Source organism: Leguminivora glycinivorella, chromosome 13, assembly GCF_023078275.1.
Source record: "Leguminivora glycinivorella isolate SPB_JAAS2020 chromosome 13, LegGlyc_1.1, whole genome shotgun sequence".
NCBI classification, from domain to species: domain Eukaryota; kingdom Metazoa; phylum Arthropoda; class Insecta; order Lepidoptera; family Tortricidae; genus Leguminivora; species Leguminivora glycinivorella.
In genome coordinates, this window is record NC_062983.1 from 842,577 (window position 1) to 859,356 (window position 16,780).

At 39.3% G+C, this 16,780-nt stretch overlaps 1 protein-coding gene across 1 annotated transcript; it reads right to left on the bottom strand.

The window, feature by feature from the left end:
• Window positions 1-1,564: 1,564 nt before the first annotated feature.
• Window positions 1,565-16,245, bottom strand: LOC125232662 (zinc transporter 7). The gene is made up of 3 exons (XM_048138415.1): window positions 15,764-16,245; window positions 14,126-14,343; window positions 1,565-3,789 (listed from the first exon to the last, which is right to left on the bottom strand). Exons 1-3 carry the CDS (start codon window positions 15,951-15,953, stop codon window positions 3,163-3,165), a joined length of 1,035 nt encoding a protein of 344 aa, XP_047994372.1. The 5' UTR covers window positions 15,954-16,245; the 3' UTR covers window positions 1,565-3,162.
• Between the last annotated feature and the right edge of the window lie 535 nt (window positions 16,246-16,780).

A 16,780-nucleotide genomic window follows, 5' to 3' on the forward strand; every position in this document is an offset into this window, starting at 1 on the left:
ATCGGGAATACAAAATAAAAACAAACATATTTCGGTAACTTGATTTATTTATAAAAACGTTACTGCTACCGGGAAAATACTTACGGGTGTGGGTCAACCAACTTTTTATGCCCCTGGGTCACACATTAGAATTGATTATTCAATAAATAATTTCACTAGAGAATTTTAATTTCATAATAATTTGACACGTTTAGTTCACTGAACCGCCCAGAAATGTAAACCTTGAGGCTACTTTAGTAAAGTCCACTTGCATCAACCACTTAACCACGGTATAATAAAGAGTACTATCGTACAGTATGGCGACTCCCGCTCCCCGCTGAAAGTGCCGCACACGCGAGAGGTCTCGGTTACCTCACAGTTACCGCCTGTCAAAAACGTGAATAGTCGACCTGTCATATCTCACTTATACAAGCTCGTTGGTGCAAGTGACCCTAATAAGAATCAAGCGCGGATCCAGCTTCGTGCCCAGGGGGGGGGTCACGTGGTAAAGGCCCGGGGCCCCAGGGGGGGTCACGTGGTCTATTTGTATGGCCAACTTAGGCTCCAGGGGGTCATGACCCCCCCCTGAATCCGCGCATGATAAGAATACTGACTTGAAACAAGTATTAAATTAACACGATTGTGATCTCCGTTACCTAAAGTGAATAAACAATATGAAGTGAGGATAGTTTGTTTTAATTCTAAATTATGAATTTAATTTTCTGCCTATCGTGAAAACGGCAAAAAAGTTGATTGACCTAAATTCATTCGTAAAAATACACTAACCATATTGGCTGGATTCAAATGTGACCATAGAGGTAAAAGCAATCGCCATTTTAAATGGTAATAGTTATTTGCACTCGTGTGTAACACAAAACTTTTCCCCTCACTATAGCGAGGAAAGTACAACGCAAAAAACGCGTTTATCACTGCTTCCAGTAGTTCCACAGGTGGTAAATCATCTTTATTACTAGATTCACCTACTTTTATCAATTTTAAAGCAGTTAATTTGACTTTATTCAAGGTGAAATTACTTTACCCACTAGTGGATAAAATGCGTTTTTACCCGCTGGTATTAAAGGACAAAACACGTGTTTCCGAGCTAGTGAGGGGAAAAATTATTTTCTATGAAATTTTGTTGCTAATATATTAATCATAATTTCAGTGAACCAAAGCATCAAAATAAATCGGAAAAATATTTTTATTGCACATATTCTAGAACCTCAGTTCTGGAACCTACCTACTATTTATGATGCCAATTGACGTCATTTCTGCCTCACTGTTTCAGCCGTGATGCCAATCGGCATCATGGCTAATAATATAAATACAATATGTAGATATATAATTTAGACCTACTAATTGTATGAACCGCGAGTGTACATTTTAGTACACTTTTGAAAACAATTTACATGGAATGTGATGGAAAATTAATGAGAAGACAATATATGGAGCCTTGCCCTATATGTGACAAATTACGTACAATACAATAAAAATATAATACATAAAAAAGTAATTTTACGTAGTATAAGACGTAACAATAAATGCTAAATGGAACAATAGGATAATGCTAAATGAAACAATACAATAATCAAGAGTGAAGTGTCTGTAATATTTCTCTAGATTTTATTATAAATAAGTAGTATTTTTATACTTCGTTAATATCATTTTGTGCATCATAAACTTGTTTTATTGATAAGCCGAAACTTGTATTCTATGTAAGACTGTATTGTATCTACGGTTTGTAAGCCAATGATAAACATTTTAACCTTTGACATAGGTACAGTCAGCCAAGAAAGTGGTTTACCACTTTTCGACTCTATTTCAAACACAAGGTCGAAATGTGGTAAACCACTTTTTTGGCTGACTGTACAAGAATAAAATTCCTGAAGCAATTGTAAATTAAACTTTTACACAAGTAATTTTGGTTGAATATACAATCTTCAAAACAATCATAATGCATAATAAATACACATAGAAGCTACAAACATACAATTTTATATTCACCTTTTCACAAAAATATAAGTATATAATTTGACCTAAAATAATTATGGAATAGTATTTATTTACAAAGTGAAATGTCTATAGGTATGATGTTCGAATTATAAGCAATATTAGAGCATATTATCAACATTTGTTTGGCAGGTGATCATGAAAATAGGAGTACCTACAAGTATTTTTAAATTACATATGGCAATTTATAAAAAGTACAAATTTAACAGTTGAAATATATTTTTGGCTTATTTGTGACAAGTAATTGACACGGCAGGAAGGTAAGTATTGGAAAGAAGTTATTGATAAAAGGTGAAAGTATATGAACTGTACAGTGAATAGGTACCCACTGTAAAGAAACTTTACACGCGGGTCAAACACAATTTTAAATAGTATGGTTAATTGTTCGCGTCTGTAGGTATAGAACATTTTAAAGAAATCAGAAGATAATTTTTACGCTGCCTTTAGAGGTGACATACTTTTTCAATACTTGAAACTCAAATAAGAATAACAGATACGGATAATAATATATAGATATTAGATACGTAGGTAGAGTCTGTTTGGAAAGAGAAAAGTCGAAATGTATGGGGTCTAATACATTCCATGACTCTCTTTCCGAACAGACTATATTCTAGAGTCAATAATATTTTTCAAATTGTGTAAAATGTGTTTGATCCACATTCATAGCAAATTAAATACCTCTTTACAGACTGTCACATGTAAATGTGAAATAAATTTACAGCTCGAATAAAACTATCTTATCACAATATTAAATAAACCCTCATCGGGACAATATTTTTTCTAATCGCACCTGTATATAGAGTACTGTACTTAAAACGGTATGAACCTCGAATTCTCGATACTATTTTGAAATCCATGGACCTGTATTCTGTTATGAAAAACAATATTTTTCTAATTTAGTGTTTTGTGTTGTCGACTATCGTTTGCAGTGATCATTTTTCGAGACATAATAACTAGAGTTACTATCAGAAAGCGATTGAAAACGCTACATTTGGAAATTGGAATACGTTTAACAAATAAAATAATTGCACCACTTGTTTTCAAACATATTTAATACTAGGCTTTGAGCCGAATTATAACTTTTAGAGGTCCATGGACAACCCTTTGAACGCCGACGACGCCTAAAGTCGTCGCAAGCAAGTCGCTATAAATCCTACAGTTTATAATTTAGGATCAGAGCGGGGAATAGTCCAATTGCACCGTCAAATGTTTGACACCAGCTTCTCTAAAGATCCTAGCGGTTTGCTCCGTCACATACCGCGGGTCCACTTCCTTGGCCACTTCCAACTTTAGGGCCCCAACGTGCACGTCACTGCACAGAGTCCAGAAGTGCGGCTCCTGGACTCCGTGGACCCCGGCTAGACCTACCACTCTGGTGTACAAGTTGGGTAAAGCGCGCTCCAAAGCGGTAGGAGTCCGTTGCATTAGCACACCGGCTGAATCGCGCACTAACGGTATAACACTTCCAGCTATAAGTAGGGCTATAGCCATGGAGCATATGGGGTCGGCTCGCATCCAGCCGAACATTCTCATGAGGATGGCGGAGATGATGACGCCGACGGAGCCGAGCGTGTCGGCGAGCACGTGCAGGAAGACGCCGCGCATGATGGCGCTGCCGGCGCCGGTGTTGACGTCGTCGTCGTGGGCGTGGCCGTGGCCGTTGTGGGCGTGGCCGTGGCCGCCGTGGGAGTGGCCGTGGCCGCCGTGCCCGTGCGCGTGGCCGTGGTGGAACGCGTAGATGCCCACCATGTTGACTAGGAAGCCCAGGATCGAGACGAGTAGGAGTCGCTCGTGTTTCACCTGGAATTCAATAATATTATCTTAAGTTTTGCACTAGTTTATTCGCTTTAGATAAGGTCAATAGATTAGATTAGATTAGATTTCTTTATTTCATGATAAAAATTACACTATAAATTTGTTACATGCCAAAGTTATGTTTATCTTCTCATCATGATCGTCAAAAATTACATTATGAATTGAAAATAATAAAATGAATAGTTTCTCCCAATAAGGATCGTCATTTACAAAGAGAAATACACAAAGCACAATAAAATTAACAAATGAAATAAAATCAGAAATGAAATACACAAAGCACAATAAAATTAACAAATGAAATAAAATCCGAAGTCAGTGTAATCAAATGCATGCTATCACAAATTCAATTCCATGTACTCATTTACAGAGTACAGAGGGTTATCTAACAAAAGGTTTCTCAATTTGCGCTTAAATGCTTCGTCACATGGCTCATTCCTAAGATCGGCAGGTAAGTGTTCGAAGTAAGTAGGGCCGATGACACGCGGGTTCTTTTTTTAAAGTGCCATGCGACGGGGACTGTTCTCAGACGGCCTGTAGCTCGAAGCTGTTTGCCCGGACAGGCAACGCGAGCAAATTGAGATATATTTTGCCTAACAAATAACAGTATATCAAACATATATTGTGAGTAGTGCGTCATTATACGTTGAGAAATAAAGAGCTCTCTGCATGGGTGCCTGTCTCTTACACCAGCAAGTATACGTATTGCACGTTTCTGCATTATAAGTACTCTTATTGTATCTGATGAGTTTCCCCAGAGCAGTGATCCGTATGCCATGATAGAGTGGAAATGCGCAAAGTACACCTGCTTTAAGGCTTCTGCGGAGATAAGAGGCTTCAGCTTTCTCAACGCGAACGACGCACCACCCAATCGATCACAAAGATTGTCAACATGGCATTTCCAATTCAGAGTGTTGTCTATCAGGAACCCTAAAAACTTACTCTGTTCACACATGGGCATCGGAAAATTAGTCATGCATGATGGTGGTTGTACCTTTCGACCGGAAAATAACATTATATTTGACTTAGAATAATTGAGTATGAGACCATTTGCTGAAAACCATGACTGCAATTGGTGGCAAGCATCATTAATTTTTAAAGCCAACTGGTCATATGTACTTGCACCAACTAATACATTCGTATCATCCGCAAACAATACAGGCAAGCCAGCTCCAATATTCGATGGTAGGTCGTTCACAAATAATAAAAACAAGGTATTTCCGAGGGACGAACCCTGAGGAATTCCGATATTTATGTATCCCACATCAGATTGGATTGACTTGCCGTCAGTGAGTAATTTCACGACTTGCTTGCGGTCTGACAAGAATGAGGTATACAGTTTATGGGCAGTGCCTGTGATTCCATACATTTTCAATTTTTCAAGGAGTAATTCGTGGCTAATGACGTCAAATGCCTTTGACAAGTCGCACAGTATTGCGGCAATCTTATCCTTATCGTCTAACCCTGTCATTATAGAATCGAATATCCTATACGTCGCGGTGGTTGTTGACATTTTTTGTCGGTATGCAAATTGGTTTTCCGTAAGTAGGTTATTCGATTCTATATGACTCATAAGGTGAGACGACAGGACCGATTCTACCATTTTAGAGATTGTGGGTACTATTGTAATAGGCCTATAGTTGTTGACGTCACACCTGTCACCCTTTCCTTTGAACACTGGACAGACTCTCGTATTTTTCAGCACGTCAGGATACGTGCCAGTTTCAAAAATAATATTTATAAAGCCTCCGCCACACGGGCGCGTTTCGAGAGCGTCGGCGTCGCGTCAGCGGAGCGACACGCCGGCGTGACGCCCGCAGGCGGCCGGCGTGACGCCGGCAGGCAGCCGGCGTGTCGCCCGCCGGACGCTGGCGGGAAGCGCGCGATGCGCGCGCAATCCGCTCATGATCTGAGCGATAGGGATAGCGATAGCGACAGCGACAGCGATAGCGATAGCGATTGCGATTGCGATTCGCAATCGCTATCGCAATCGCTAACTCTATCGCTATCGCTATCGCAATCACAATCGCAATCGCTATCGCTATCGCTATCGCAATCGCAATCGCAGTCGAATTATATGTAGAGTTGAATTATTTATTATGTAGAGTCGAATTATATGTAGAGTCGAATTATAGTAGAGTCGAATTATATGTAGAGCCGAATTATATGTAGAGCCGAATTTATGTAGAGCCGAATTTATGTAGAGCCAAATTTATGTAGAGCCGAATTTATGTAGAGCCGAATTTATGTAGAGCCGAATTTTATGTAGAGCCGAATTTTATGTAGAGTCGAATTTTATGTGGAGTTACTCGTGAGTAGAGAGATATGCTCTTGTTCAAGTGCTAGAGACACTATTCTAAGACAGTCTGTCATAAGTTTCAGATGGAAGACGACCCAGAGGTGCCGCTATCGCTATCGCTATCGCTATCCCTATCTCTCTTTTTCAACCCCTTCATCCCTTTTTTTCGAAATAAAAATTAGCCTATGTTCTGTCTCAGGGTCTAAAGATTGTCTGTTCCAAATTTCATCAAAATCGGTTGCGTGGTTTAAGCGGGAAAGTGTAACAGACAGACAGACGAGACGGACAGACAGACAGACAGACAGACAGAGTTACTTTCGCATTTATCTTTCTACGTTCGAATTCATGATGCCGCAAATCCGTCCGATCGCAACGCGCGCTGTGTTATGTGTGACTGCACAAGCGTTCCGAGGGCGGACCGCTCGCGATGCGCCGGCGCGACGCCGGCGGAGCGCTCTGCCAACGCGCAGAAACAGCGCGCGTTCAGCTCGCGTGCCGCTAAGCTGACGCAACGCTCTCGAAACGCGCCCGTGTGGCGGAGGCTTAAGAGTGACAAGTATGTCGCCAACAACTGGCCACAAACATAAAATAATTTTCGGCGAAATGTCAAACGCATCGACAGTGTTCTCTTTTTTCAACATCGAATGTAAGGTCCTAGTCAACAGATCACGGGTAACAACTGGCAGCGTGTAAGAAGGAGGATCATATCTTTCTAAGTGCCTCTTAAGAAAGTGTATAGATTGCTGCCTGTTATTTTGTATTGCGTGATTGCTCCCTATACCTAAAAAGTGTGTGTTGAAAGTGTCTGGCAACTCAGTACTCCTTACTTCCGTGTTGGTGTTCGGATCGCGTAAACTGATGTGATTCGATCTTACTTTTGTGCCTATCTCCTCATTTACAACCTTCCATATTTCCTTGGCTTTATTGTTGCTGGAAGCCAACCTACCCTCAGTGTGAGCTCGACGGGCTCAGTGTGAGAATACGGGTAAATACATACTAATATTATAAATGGGAAAGTGTGTGTGTCTGTTTGTCTGTCCGTCTTTCACGGCAAAACGGAGCGACGAATTGACGTGATTTTTTAAATGGAGATAGTTGAAGGGATGGAGTGACATAGGCCACTTTTTGTCTCTTTCTAACACGAGCGAAGCCGCGGGCAAAAGCTAGTGTGTCATAAGGTAAAGTGTGTCTGGCCTTCACATTTGACCTTTTTACTCATATAGTCACAGGCGTTTTGCGAGTTCATACCTTTGCTACTTGCTACTCACGGTTAGTGGTAAACGTATGAATTCTCAATAAACTCTGATCATTGAAGCCAAATGTGAAGGTCAGACACACTTATCCTGCTTATGACACACTTAGCCGTATTGATCTTAGCTAACAAGTTAAAACAACATACACACAACAAGCGGCTGTTATGACAGCCTATTTTCTTGGTATGATGCCGATCGGCATCACGGAAAAATTGGGGTCCTACCTAACTACTTTTGTCATTAATTTCAGTTTTTAAGTGTATTTCTTATAAAATATTTACTTGTTGTTTCATTGAGATATTATTCAGCATAATATTGATTATCCAACTATCTATATTAACAGCTTTTAAAGCGCCCGTCTTCGGACATAGGCCTCCTCTCCATTCCTCCACGCTTGTCGGTCCAGTGCCATCCGCATCCAGTTATCGCCAGCTAATATTGATTATATCATTAGGAAAATTAATGTCATTAAATTCTTTAATAGCAAAAAGGCACGATTGATATAAGATTTAAATTTTTCATCATAACTACAATACATGTTATTCAAGCACAAACACAAAGCGAACGGCCTTCGGTCAGATTTCTAAATAATTTCATGGCTTGTATCTATAATAGACCATTGCACACTTCAAACTCATTTTCAATATACCTTTAAACATGGTGTAGGTTTCATAAGTAGTCGCGATTCTATATCGGAGCGCCCGAGGTACAGTCAAGTGCAAAAATATGTACTTATCGAAAAAAATCGTCTCTTATTAATATGGTACTACTACGCTCTTATTACTTACACCGGACTAAGATGCTATGCTACATATTTTTACATGTTATTGAATAAGATGTGTACACCCATATTTGACTGTAGGTTACTGATGTGCCGACGACGGAAAGTTTCCAAAATTCTGAAATTTTCACATAGGAAATCTTCGGAAACTTTCCATACTTTGTATGGACAATTGTATGGACGGAAATTTTCCATTTCATAAATTTAAATTCCCTTTATTTTTCATGAATTTTTCAACAAGCTGCAAAACAAGGCGTAGAGTGCATATTCAGAAATTTCGAGCACCTCGAGCGCTATGCTATGAAAATTACGAAATATTTGATGGCGACTGTACCTTAGAGACAAAACAAAACGAGAGTCAGTAACAAAAGTATTACGAATAAGGTAAGCGAAAAGTTATCTTTAGGCACTGGTAGGGTTGTAAATAGAAAAAAAAACAAATGTTTTTTTTTTCAGAATTATGAAAAAAAAACATGAAAAAAAAACCGAGCACCATGGTTTTTTTTCTAAATATGGTTTTTTTTCAGATGAACAAATAATACGACAATAACGGTTTTTCGTGAGTTGTAACGTGTTTCAATAACAATAACGTACATTTTAATTCAATTAACATTCAGTATACAAACGTTTATTGGGGAATCCCCGATGCTGCGTGTAGCGTAGAGAGGCAGTGGTGTTGCCAACAGTAAATAGTGATAACTACCAACTACAGATTTCGTAAATGTTACTTTTATAAGACCAGAAATTAAAGTTATTTGATTAAATTCGTTTAATAGTTAACATTAAGTCTAAAAAACCGTATAAAAGTATTAACTACTTTGCAAATTTTGAGATTTCGTACTTTAGAAAAAAAAAACATACTCCAGAAAAAAAACCGTTTTTTTTCATGTTTTTTTTTCAAGCCAGAAAAAAAACCGTTTTTTTGCAACCCTAGCCACTGGTCCCACCAAAAGCGAGTAAACGAGCTATCAGTGACAGAATAGTACATTGTGTAATAACTTAATAAGGGCAGAAAGTGAGAGATTACGAACGAGAGGCTAGAGTATGCCTGCTCGTTCACTGAAAAGATCGCTCCCAACTAGTATACGATCTCCGAAGTGTACTAGTTCGTTCTTTTAGGACATTTAGTACAGTTGAACACCGAGAGAGCCGAGACAAATTCTGCATATGGCGTACAGTAATGCTCGCTCGTACTAGCCGAGAGCTGATCGGCCGTTTTCGCGCGCTCCGAGTCAGTCGGTTCTAGTTCGGTTGCGGTCGGATCACACGGATCGCTTTGCTGTCATTGTCACTCCCCGGCTCTTCGCTCCTTTCGCTCCCATTCTGTTGCGCGTGTGTGAGTGTACTAAATTTACTAGAGAGCAGAATCATTTGGGAGTAGTTCGGTCTAGTACAGCGCAGGGAATCGTGTCTTTTGAACTATTAGTACATGTACTACACAAGCCTACGAGAGGCTGTTTTAAGCCCGACGCCGAAGGCTTTAATAACTCGAGTTTGTAATCCTTCAGCCGCCCGTGATGTACACAATGTTTTTCATCAGACTCACATTTCGGACTGACATTTCGAACATTCGTCCGCCATCTTGTAATTTTTGACAGGTCTTGGAAGACCCCACTGAGCTATTCACCCTAGGGCGGTAATAGTTATTTTCTCAAACATGCAATGAAATATTGTCTTTACGTTCCTTAAAATGGGCTGGGAAGTATCGCTTTTTGGGCGCAACAACTCGAGAGGACTGTAAAGGGATTTCATATTATTTTTCAGGCCTAGGCCTGCAAAGTAACTTTTTTTTATAAAATATTGTCCTTTAGAGCATTTTTTTTTTATTTCATTGTATGTTTGAGAAAAGCACTATACATGCCTCGGCGTGAAAACGGATTCCCGGCCTCGTATCCCTATCCGGCCTCGCTCGCACGCTCGCTCGGCCGTATATACCCACTTGGCCGGAAATCCTCATTTTCCCGGCCTCTGATTGTACTATTATTATACAAGGGGGTAAAGTTGTATTTTAACGCCGAGTGTGGAATTGAAAAACGAGTAAGTGAAAGGATTCTATAGTTGAACCACGAGCGAAGCGAGTGGTTCGAGAATAGAATCCTGAACTTGCGAGTTTTTAAACACACGAGAAGTAAAATAAATTTGCACCCGAGTGTAACACAAAACTTTTCCCCTCACTATAGCGAGGAAACTACAACGCAAAAAATGCGTTTATTACTGCTTCCATCTAAAGACTGTATCGTTAAGTATGAAGACAACTTTGAGTAGCCGTATTTATTTGCTATTATATTTTTTTCTTATAACAAGCCATGGGCTTAATAAGGCACATAATAAGGTACACATTTTGTCCTAGAAACTCGACGTAAAGCATATGGTTTAGACAGTATTGACTTAATCCTCCCGAGTACCAATTACGATTCCGGACAAATGCTACTAGAAAATTCACAAAGTGCGTAAAAGACGATACGATTGCGAATAGTTATTTGTTATACAAGGGGGCAAAGTTGTATTTTAACGCAGAGTGTGGAATTGAAAAACGAGCAAGTGAAAGGATTCTATAGTTGAACCACGAGCGAAGCGAGTGGTTCGAGAATAGAATCCTGAACTTGCGAGTTTTTTAACACACGAGAAGTAAAATACATTTGCACCCGAGTGTAACACAAAACTTTTCCCCTCACTATAGCGAGGAAACTACAACGCAAAAAATGCGTTTATCACTGCTTCCAGTAGTTCTGCAGGTGGTAAATCATCTTTATTACTAGATTCACCTACTTTTATTAATTTTAAAGCAGTTAATTTGACTTTATTCAAGGTCAAATTACTTTACCCACTAGTGGATAAAATGCGTTTTTACCCGCTGGTATTAAAGGACAAAACACGTGTTTCTGAGCTAGTGAGGGGAAAAAAAAATTGTATGGTGCGAACCTTAACGACACATGATCCACAAAGCAGAATATCTGGACATAGTCTAGCCACTGTTATTTTAAAAAAATATAGTTCAGGATCTGTGTATGGCGGCCATTTAGAGAATGTGGCACGGTGCTTACTCTAACTCCGACTTTGATGTCGAATTTGACTATCATACATTATTTATATCGATCTGGTTTAAGCACTGTTCAAACACCATGAATGTCAATTAGACTTTGGCCTATGGCTAATTTTTTTATCTGTTTCTCTCATCCTGCTTAGCATCAAAAATTTACGGCAATCCGGAACGTTGCTCAAAATTGCGTTTTTTTAAATTATATAAATTCGCCGCATTTATTCTACAAGTACCCAATTGGAAAAACCATGAAGAGGGCTCTTAAAGAATATATTTTGGCAGCATATTAACCTTTGTTTGTTGAAATCGTACAAAGAGTCATTGAAATATTCTCAAATTAAGCCAGATAGGGGTTGTCCGAAATTTATTTGCTAGACCTTAATGAAAGTACCATAAAGTCCCTAAAATAAAAAAATATCAGACCTTCTTATATCAAATAGTACTTACCAATACCTTAAGATCATACTCTCGGAACATAATAATACAAAATTATGCACATGTCAACATTTAGACGAGGTTTGTTTTGTCCTTATACTTAACGATACAGTCCTTAGTTCCACAGGTGGTAAATCATCTTTATGACTAGATTCACCTACTTTTATCAATTTTAAAGCAGTTAATTTGACTTTATTCAAGGTCAAATTACTTTACCCACTAGTGCATAAAATGCGTTTTTACCCGCTGGTATTGAAGGACAAAACACGTGTTTCCGAGCTAGTGAGGGGAAAAATAGCTAATTACGTATCAGTATGCAGGCATGTAATAACACCGTTTACGAGCGAGTGTGTAAATAAAAGTCAAGTGGATGATATTATGTGAATTGGATACTGCTATAATTAGAAATCAATTCTAACTGCTTATACGCGCGTCTAATAGTAATAATAAGCAGCTAATCATGCAGTAAGCGATGTTCATCTTAATGAAAAACAATTGACTGATCAAACTATTATTAAAACTTCACGCTTAATAACTACAAATCGACTTTGTACATCGACAGATTTTACAAATATAACCTTTAATAATCTGATAATAGGAACCAACGCATGCGTCATCTGAACACGATCTATTATAATCCATACTAATATAATGAAAGTGTGTGTGTGTCTGTTTGTTTGTCCGCCTTTCAGGGCAAAACGGAGCAACGAATTGACGCGATGTTTTAAGTGGATATAGTTTTAGAAATGGAGAGCGACATAGGCTACTTTTTGTTTCTTTATAACCCCCTATTTCTCTAAAATGGGGGGTGGAAGTTTGTATGCAGCATTCCGCTAATTTAGAATTTAACAAAAGAGAAACCGCGGGCAAAAGTTAGTTTATAAAGACGAAATAATTTAAGACAGGGAAAGTACGTGCTTGATCGACTGTTACGTACGAACACGTGACGATGGAATGTCGACATTGCGTCGATTGCAATAGTCTTGACGTTAACATTGGCAATGACCAAGCTGAGGCGGTTAATGTAAAAATGGTTTTTCTATGGCAATGAATTACTTTTTTTATGAGGTAAATGAGCAAATAAAGACTGTCATCCTTACGGCTCAGCCACGACATTGGTCTAAGCGCGACAGCGGCGAGCGGCGGCGGCCATACATTGAAGCGAGACACAGCGATGGGACTTTTCATTCGCACGTATGGCTGCCGCTCGCCGCTGCCGCGCTTAGACCAATGTCGTGGCTGGGCCGTTAGTGCGTTTTCACATAATATGTGATCCGACAAGACTTATGATCTTACGTCTTTCCTAATACAAAATGTACTGAGACGTTTTTTTTAAATTACCCTCAACTCAAGCAACGCGGCGCAGGCCCCGCAGCCGAATGGCTAAGACTGCGACGCGAAACGAAAACGAAACGCCGCGAAAGGTAGTCTGGCTCTGTCGCGCCAATACGCAAGAGCGATAGAGATAGATAGCTACGAGTGTCCTTTCGTGAGCGTTTGTGAATTCGGCTACGCACGCAGGTCCACACGCGCGTCCATTCCACGTCTTACTTCGCTTGTGTGTATTTCACGCCTAAGAGAATAGTTGCCTATCAAAATCGTGAAAGATCAGCTGAATCATTTTGTGGAATGGATATGAGATACACATACATGTATGCCTGTATTCCATAAAGGGGTAGGCAAAGCACATGAAACTACTAAAGCTTCAGGGCCATCACTCTTGGCAAATAAGGGGTTAAAAGAAAACGAAACTGTGGCATTGCAGTGACAGGTTGCCAGCCTCTCGCCTATACCACAGATTAACCCATATCCCCTAGTCGCCTTCTACGACACCCACGGGAAGAAAGATATATGACGATAAAAGATGTTGTAAGATTATGTCTTTACATCTAATCCAAAGATCAAGCTGTGATAACAGTAATTTGTACAATTTGTGACACTAATAAAGCTATCAGTAACTTAAGTAACCACTTGATAACTTGACTTGATAGCTACTTATCTCCTTAATGAAGAGTTTCATCATGTTATTGATAAGATTGATGAGGTGCTGGCATTTAAAATAGGAGAACGCTCTTTATCTGAACCTTTTATGGGATGGCAGAGTAAATATTATTTACTCTACTATTTACTAAATAAGCACGATTTTTTTTTTAATGATAAATGGGCTTACTCTTGGCCACATACTAGCCAAAGAATATGATTTCCCGCCAATTTTTTTTACAAAATGCTACAGAAATTGAGATCACATTATAAGTTACGTCCCTATTTACCTCGGCCATTATATAGTAAAAAAGAAAAAGAAAAAAATATTATTCAAGTAGGCATATTACGTCAAATAAAGCTACGCCAGCTCTAACCCTATGCCTCAGCCTCGAGAAGATTTCAGTCCCCCCTCAGTTGGAGGGGGTTATCCGGTCGAGTAAATGGAGAAATATGATTCCTACTAAATATGAGCCCTACACCCCAGCAGTCCCAGCAGAGACAGGATTTAAAGAAGAGAAGATACATAATCTTACCTCAGGAGGTTCAATAGCTCTCTCCACCGCCTCGCTCATAATAAAGAACGCTATGAACAGCAGGAACAGGCCGTTCACGAAGCCAGCGACCACCTCTGCCCGCGCGTACCCGTATGAGTACCGCTCGTTCGACCGCCATTTTGATATCACGGAGGCCGCTAGGCCTGCCACCAGGCCCGTGCAGTCGAAGAACATGTGGAATGCATCAGAGATTAGACCTGAAAGATAAATTACAGAGTTTATTTATTTATTTAAGCTTTACATTACGCTTTACATACAAAAATTATTAAGCTTTACATACAAAAAGATTTTCTTTTCCTTTAATTTGTTTTTTTTTATTATTGATTTTCTTCTGTAGACCCCTTCTGGGTAAAAGCCTCCTCCAGCTGTTACCATTTTACTTTTTATCTTTTGCCATGCCTTGCCATTCCTTGCCTGCAGTAGCCACAATGTCATCCTGCCACCTGGATAGTGGGTCCTCTCTTTTATTACAGAGTTAGAGAACCGTAAATGATGCATTTCACAAGAATATCATTTACTAAATGCTTCAGCCTTATCATCCTCCTTGCGTTATCCCGGCATTTGCCACGTCTCCACGCGCGGATCCAGGGGGGAGGGGGGGAGGGGGCATGGGGGTCATAACAACCCCCCCTGGAGCCTAGGTTGGCCATACAAATAGACCACGTGACCCCCCCCTGGGCACAAAGCTGGATTTGCGCTTGCACGACTCATAGGAGCCTGGAGACTGCTTTGACAACTAATCCCAAGATTTGGCATAAGCACTAGTTTTACGAAAGCGACTGCCATCCGACCTTCCAACCCAAAGGGTAACTAAGCCTTATAGGGTTGAAAGTTGCACGCTCTTACTGCTAGGCCCTGCTTAAGCTTTATATGGCAGCTAATATTGTCAGACACAATCACTTTCTTAGTGTTTACAAAAGTATTCTAAGAATCATATTTTGTATGGGAAATTGTTGAGGAAAAGTCTTGATGGGTTAAATAAGACATGTGTGTCACTTGTCACAGTTATGTTTAGTTATGTTTATGTGACTTTGAAAATGCACCCCTTGAGATAAAAAATAATAAAATACTATTGGAATAGTAACTTATATTTAAAAACTTTAACTAAAAGGCATAAAATCAGTTATGAGAGAAACATCATCATCCTCCTTGCGTTATCCCGGCATTTGCCACGGCTCATGGGAGCCTGGGGTCCGCTTTGACAACTAATCCCAAGATTTGGCGTTGGCACTAGTTTTTACAAAAGCGACTGCCATCTGACCTTCCAACCCAAAGGGTAAACTAGACCTTATTGGAATTAGTCCGGTTTCCTCACGATGTTTTCCTTCACCGAAAAGCGACTGGCAAATATCAAATGAGAGAAACATAAGTTACAATAATGAAAGCATGAAATTAAAGTAGAATTTTCCTGTTGTTTAAGGCGCTTTGTAGTTTAAGTAGGTAATCAAACAAGTCCCGTAAACTTTTTGAAATGATTCATGTTCTTGATATGAATATCGAAATTACATAAGCGGCTAAATAAATAAACATATGCTACTTTCTTGACATATTTACTAACAGCACTGTACCTTTGAGGAAGGGATATGAGACAGGCAAATCAATATCAAGTGTACTCACCTAAACTATTTGTCCACACCCCATAGAACAGTTCGACGAAGGCGAAGGACAAGTTCAGTATAAGGAATAGGAACAAATTCCTGGAATTCTTATCGGAATATATTAGTCTGAACCAATTCGTCAACTTGTCGCGGAGTCCGGCGATACGCCCGCGCGGGAACCGGGCGTCCTTCTGGGTCAGTGGCAGCATCTTGGAAACTTTAACTTGGAATAGGGAAATCCCACTTTACGTCATATTTTCAACACCGAAACGTACAAAAACCGAAACACTGCATACGTGTACGAGACTTAACTATTCTAACCTAAGCCGTAGCTATATGAAATGAATATTGGAAAGTAATTCAGTTATTGAGGGGGATTTGTTAGTTACGAACACGCACTAATGGAGTAATGCATGTTTTAATTGAAATTTTATTAATACTAAAAGCCCGATTGCATCGTGCCGTATCGCCGAAATCTGGCGTTCATTGACAATTTGACAGCCAGCGTAGCACTTAATTCACAGGCAACACTGAAAATTATATGTCAAATAAAAATTATTGCCATATTTTGGAAAATAAAATTTAGTATACTCAAATCAACTGCAAATGCTAAAAATAAAAATCTTGAACGTTTTACAACATTTTAGGTACTTCGGTGCCTAATTTTAAATTATTAATTAAAAATCACCAACATTTTTCAAACCATGACAGACAGATTTGAAAAACACGAACCGCTTTATGATTGGCTATTTTCTTACACAGACGCATTACAGCCAATCAAAACAAAGAATGAAAGTGACGAATTTATAAACGAAATCATGTTTCTGATGAGTCATAGACTTTCGAATGACACTCGTTTCCGGAATAGTTAAGGAGAACTCTGTGTCAAATTCATATAAAATTTGTTTATGGCATAAAATAACAAGAAATATAATTTTATAAATTCTTATTTAATAGCTCTGATCATATGTAATAAATGATAAACTAGTCCTGATAAGGTTTGGATTCGATTTATTTCAAACAAAATCTTTCAAGA

Bases quoted from the DNA above. Each gene is read 5' to 3' on its own strand.
- LOC125232662 (XM_048138415.1), bottom strand. From the start codon at position 15,953: ATGCTGCCACTGACCCAGAAGGACGCCCGGTTCCCGCGCGGGCGTATC. The intron at 14,344-15,763 runs GTGAGTACACTT...TTTATCTTTCAG, and splicing joins GGTGTGGACAAATAGTTTAG to GTCTAATCTCTGATGCATTC. The intron at 3,790-14,125 runs GTAAGATTATGT...ATTGAATTCCAG, and splicing joins GAGCTATTGAACCTCCTGAG to GTGAAACACGAGCGACTCCT.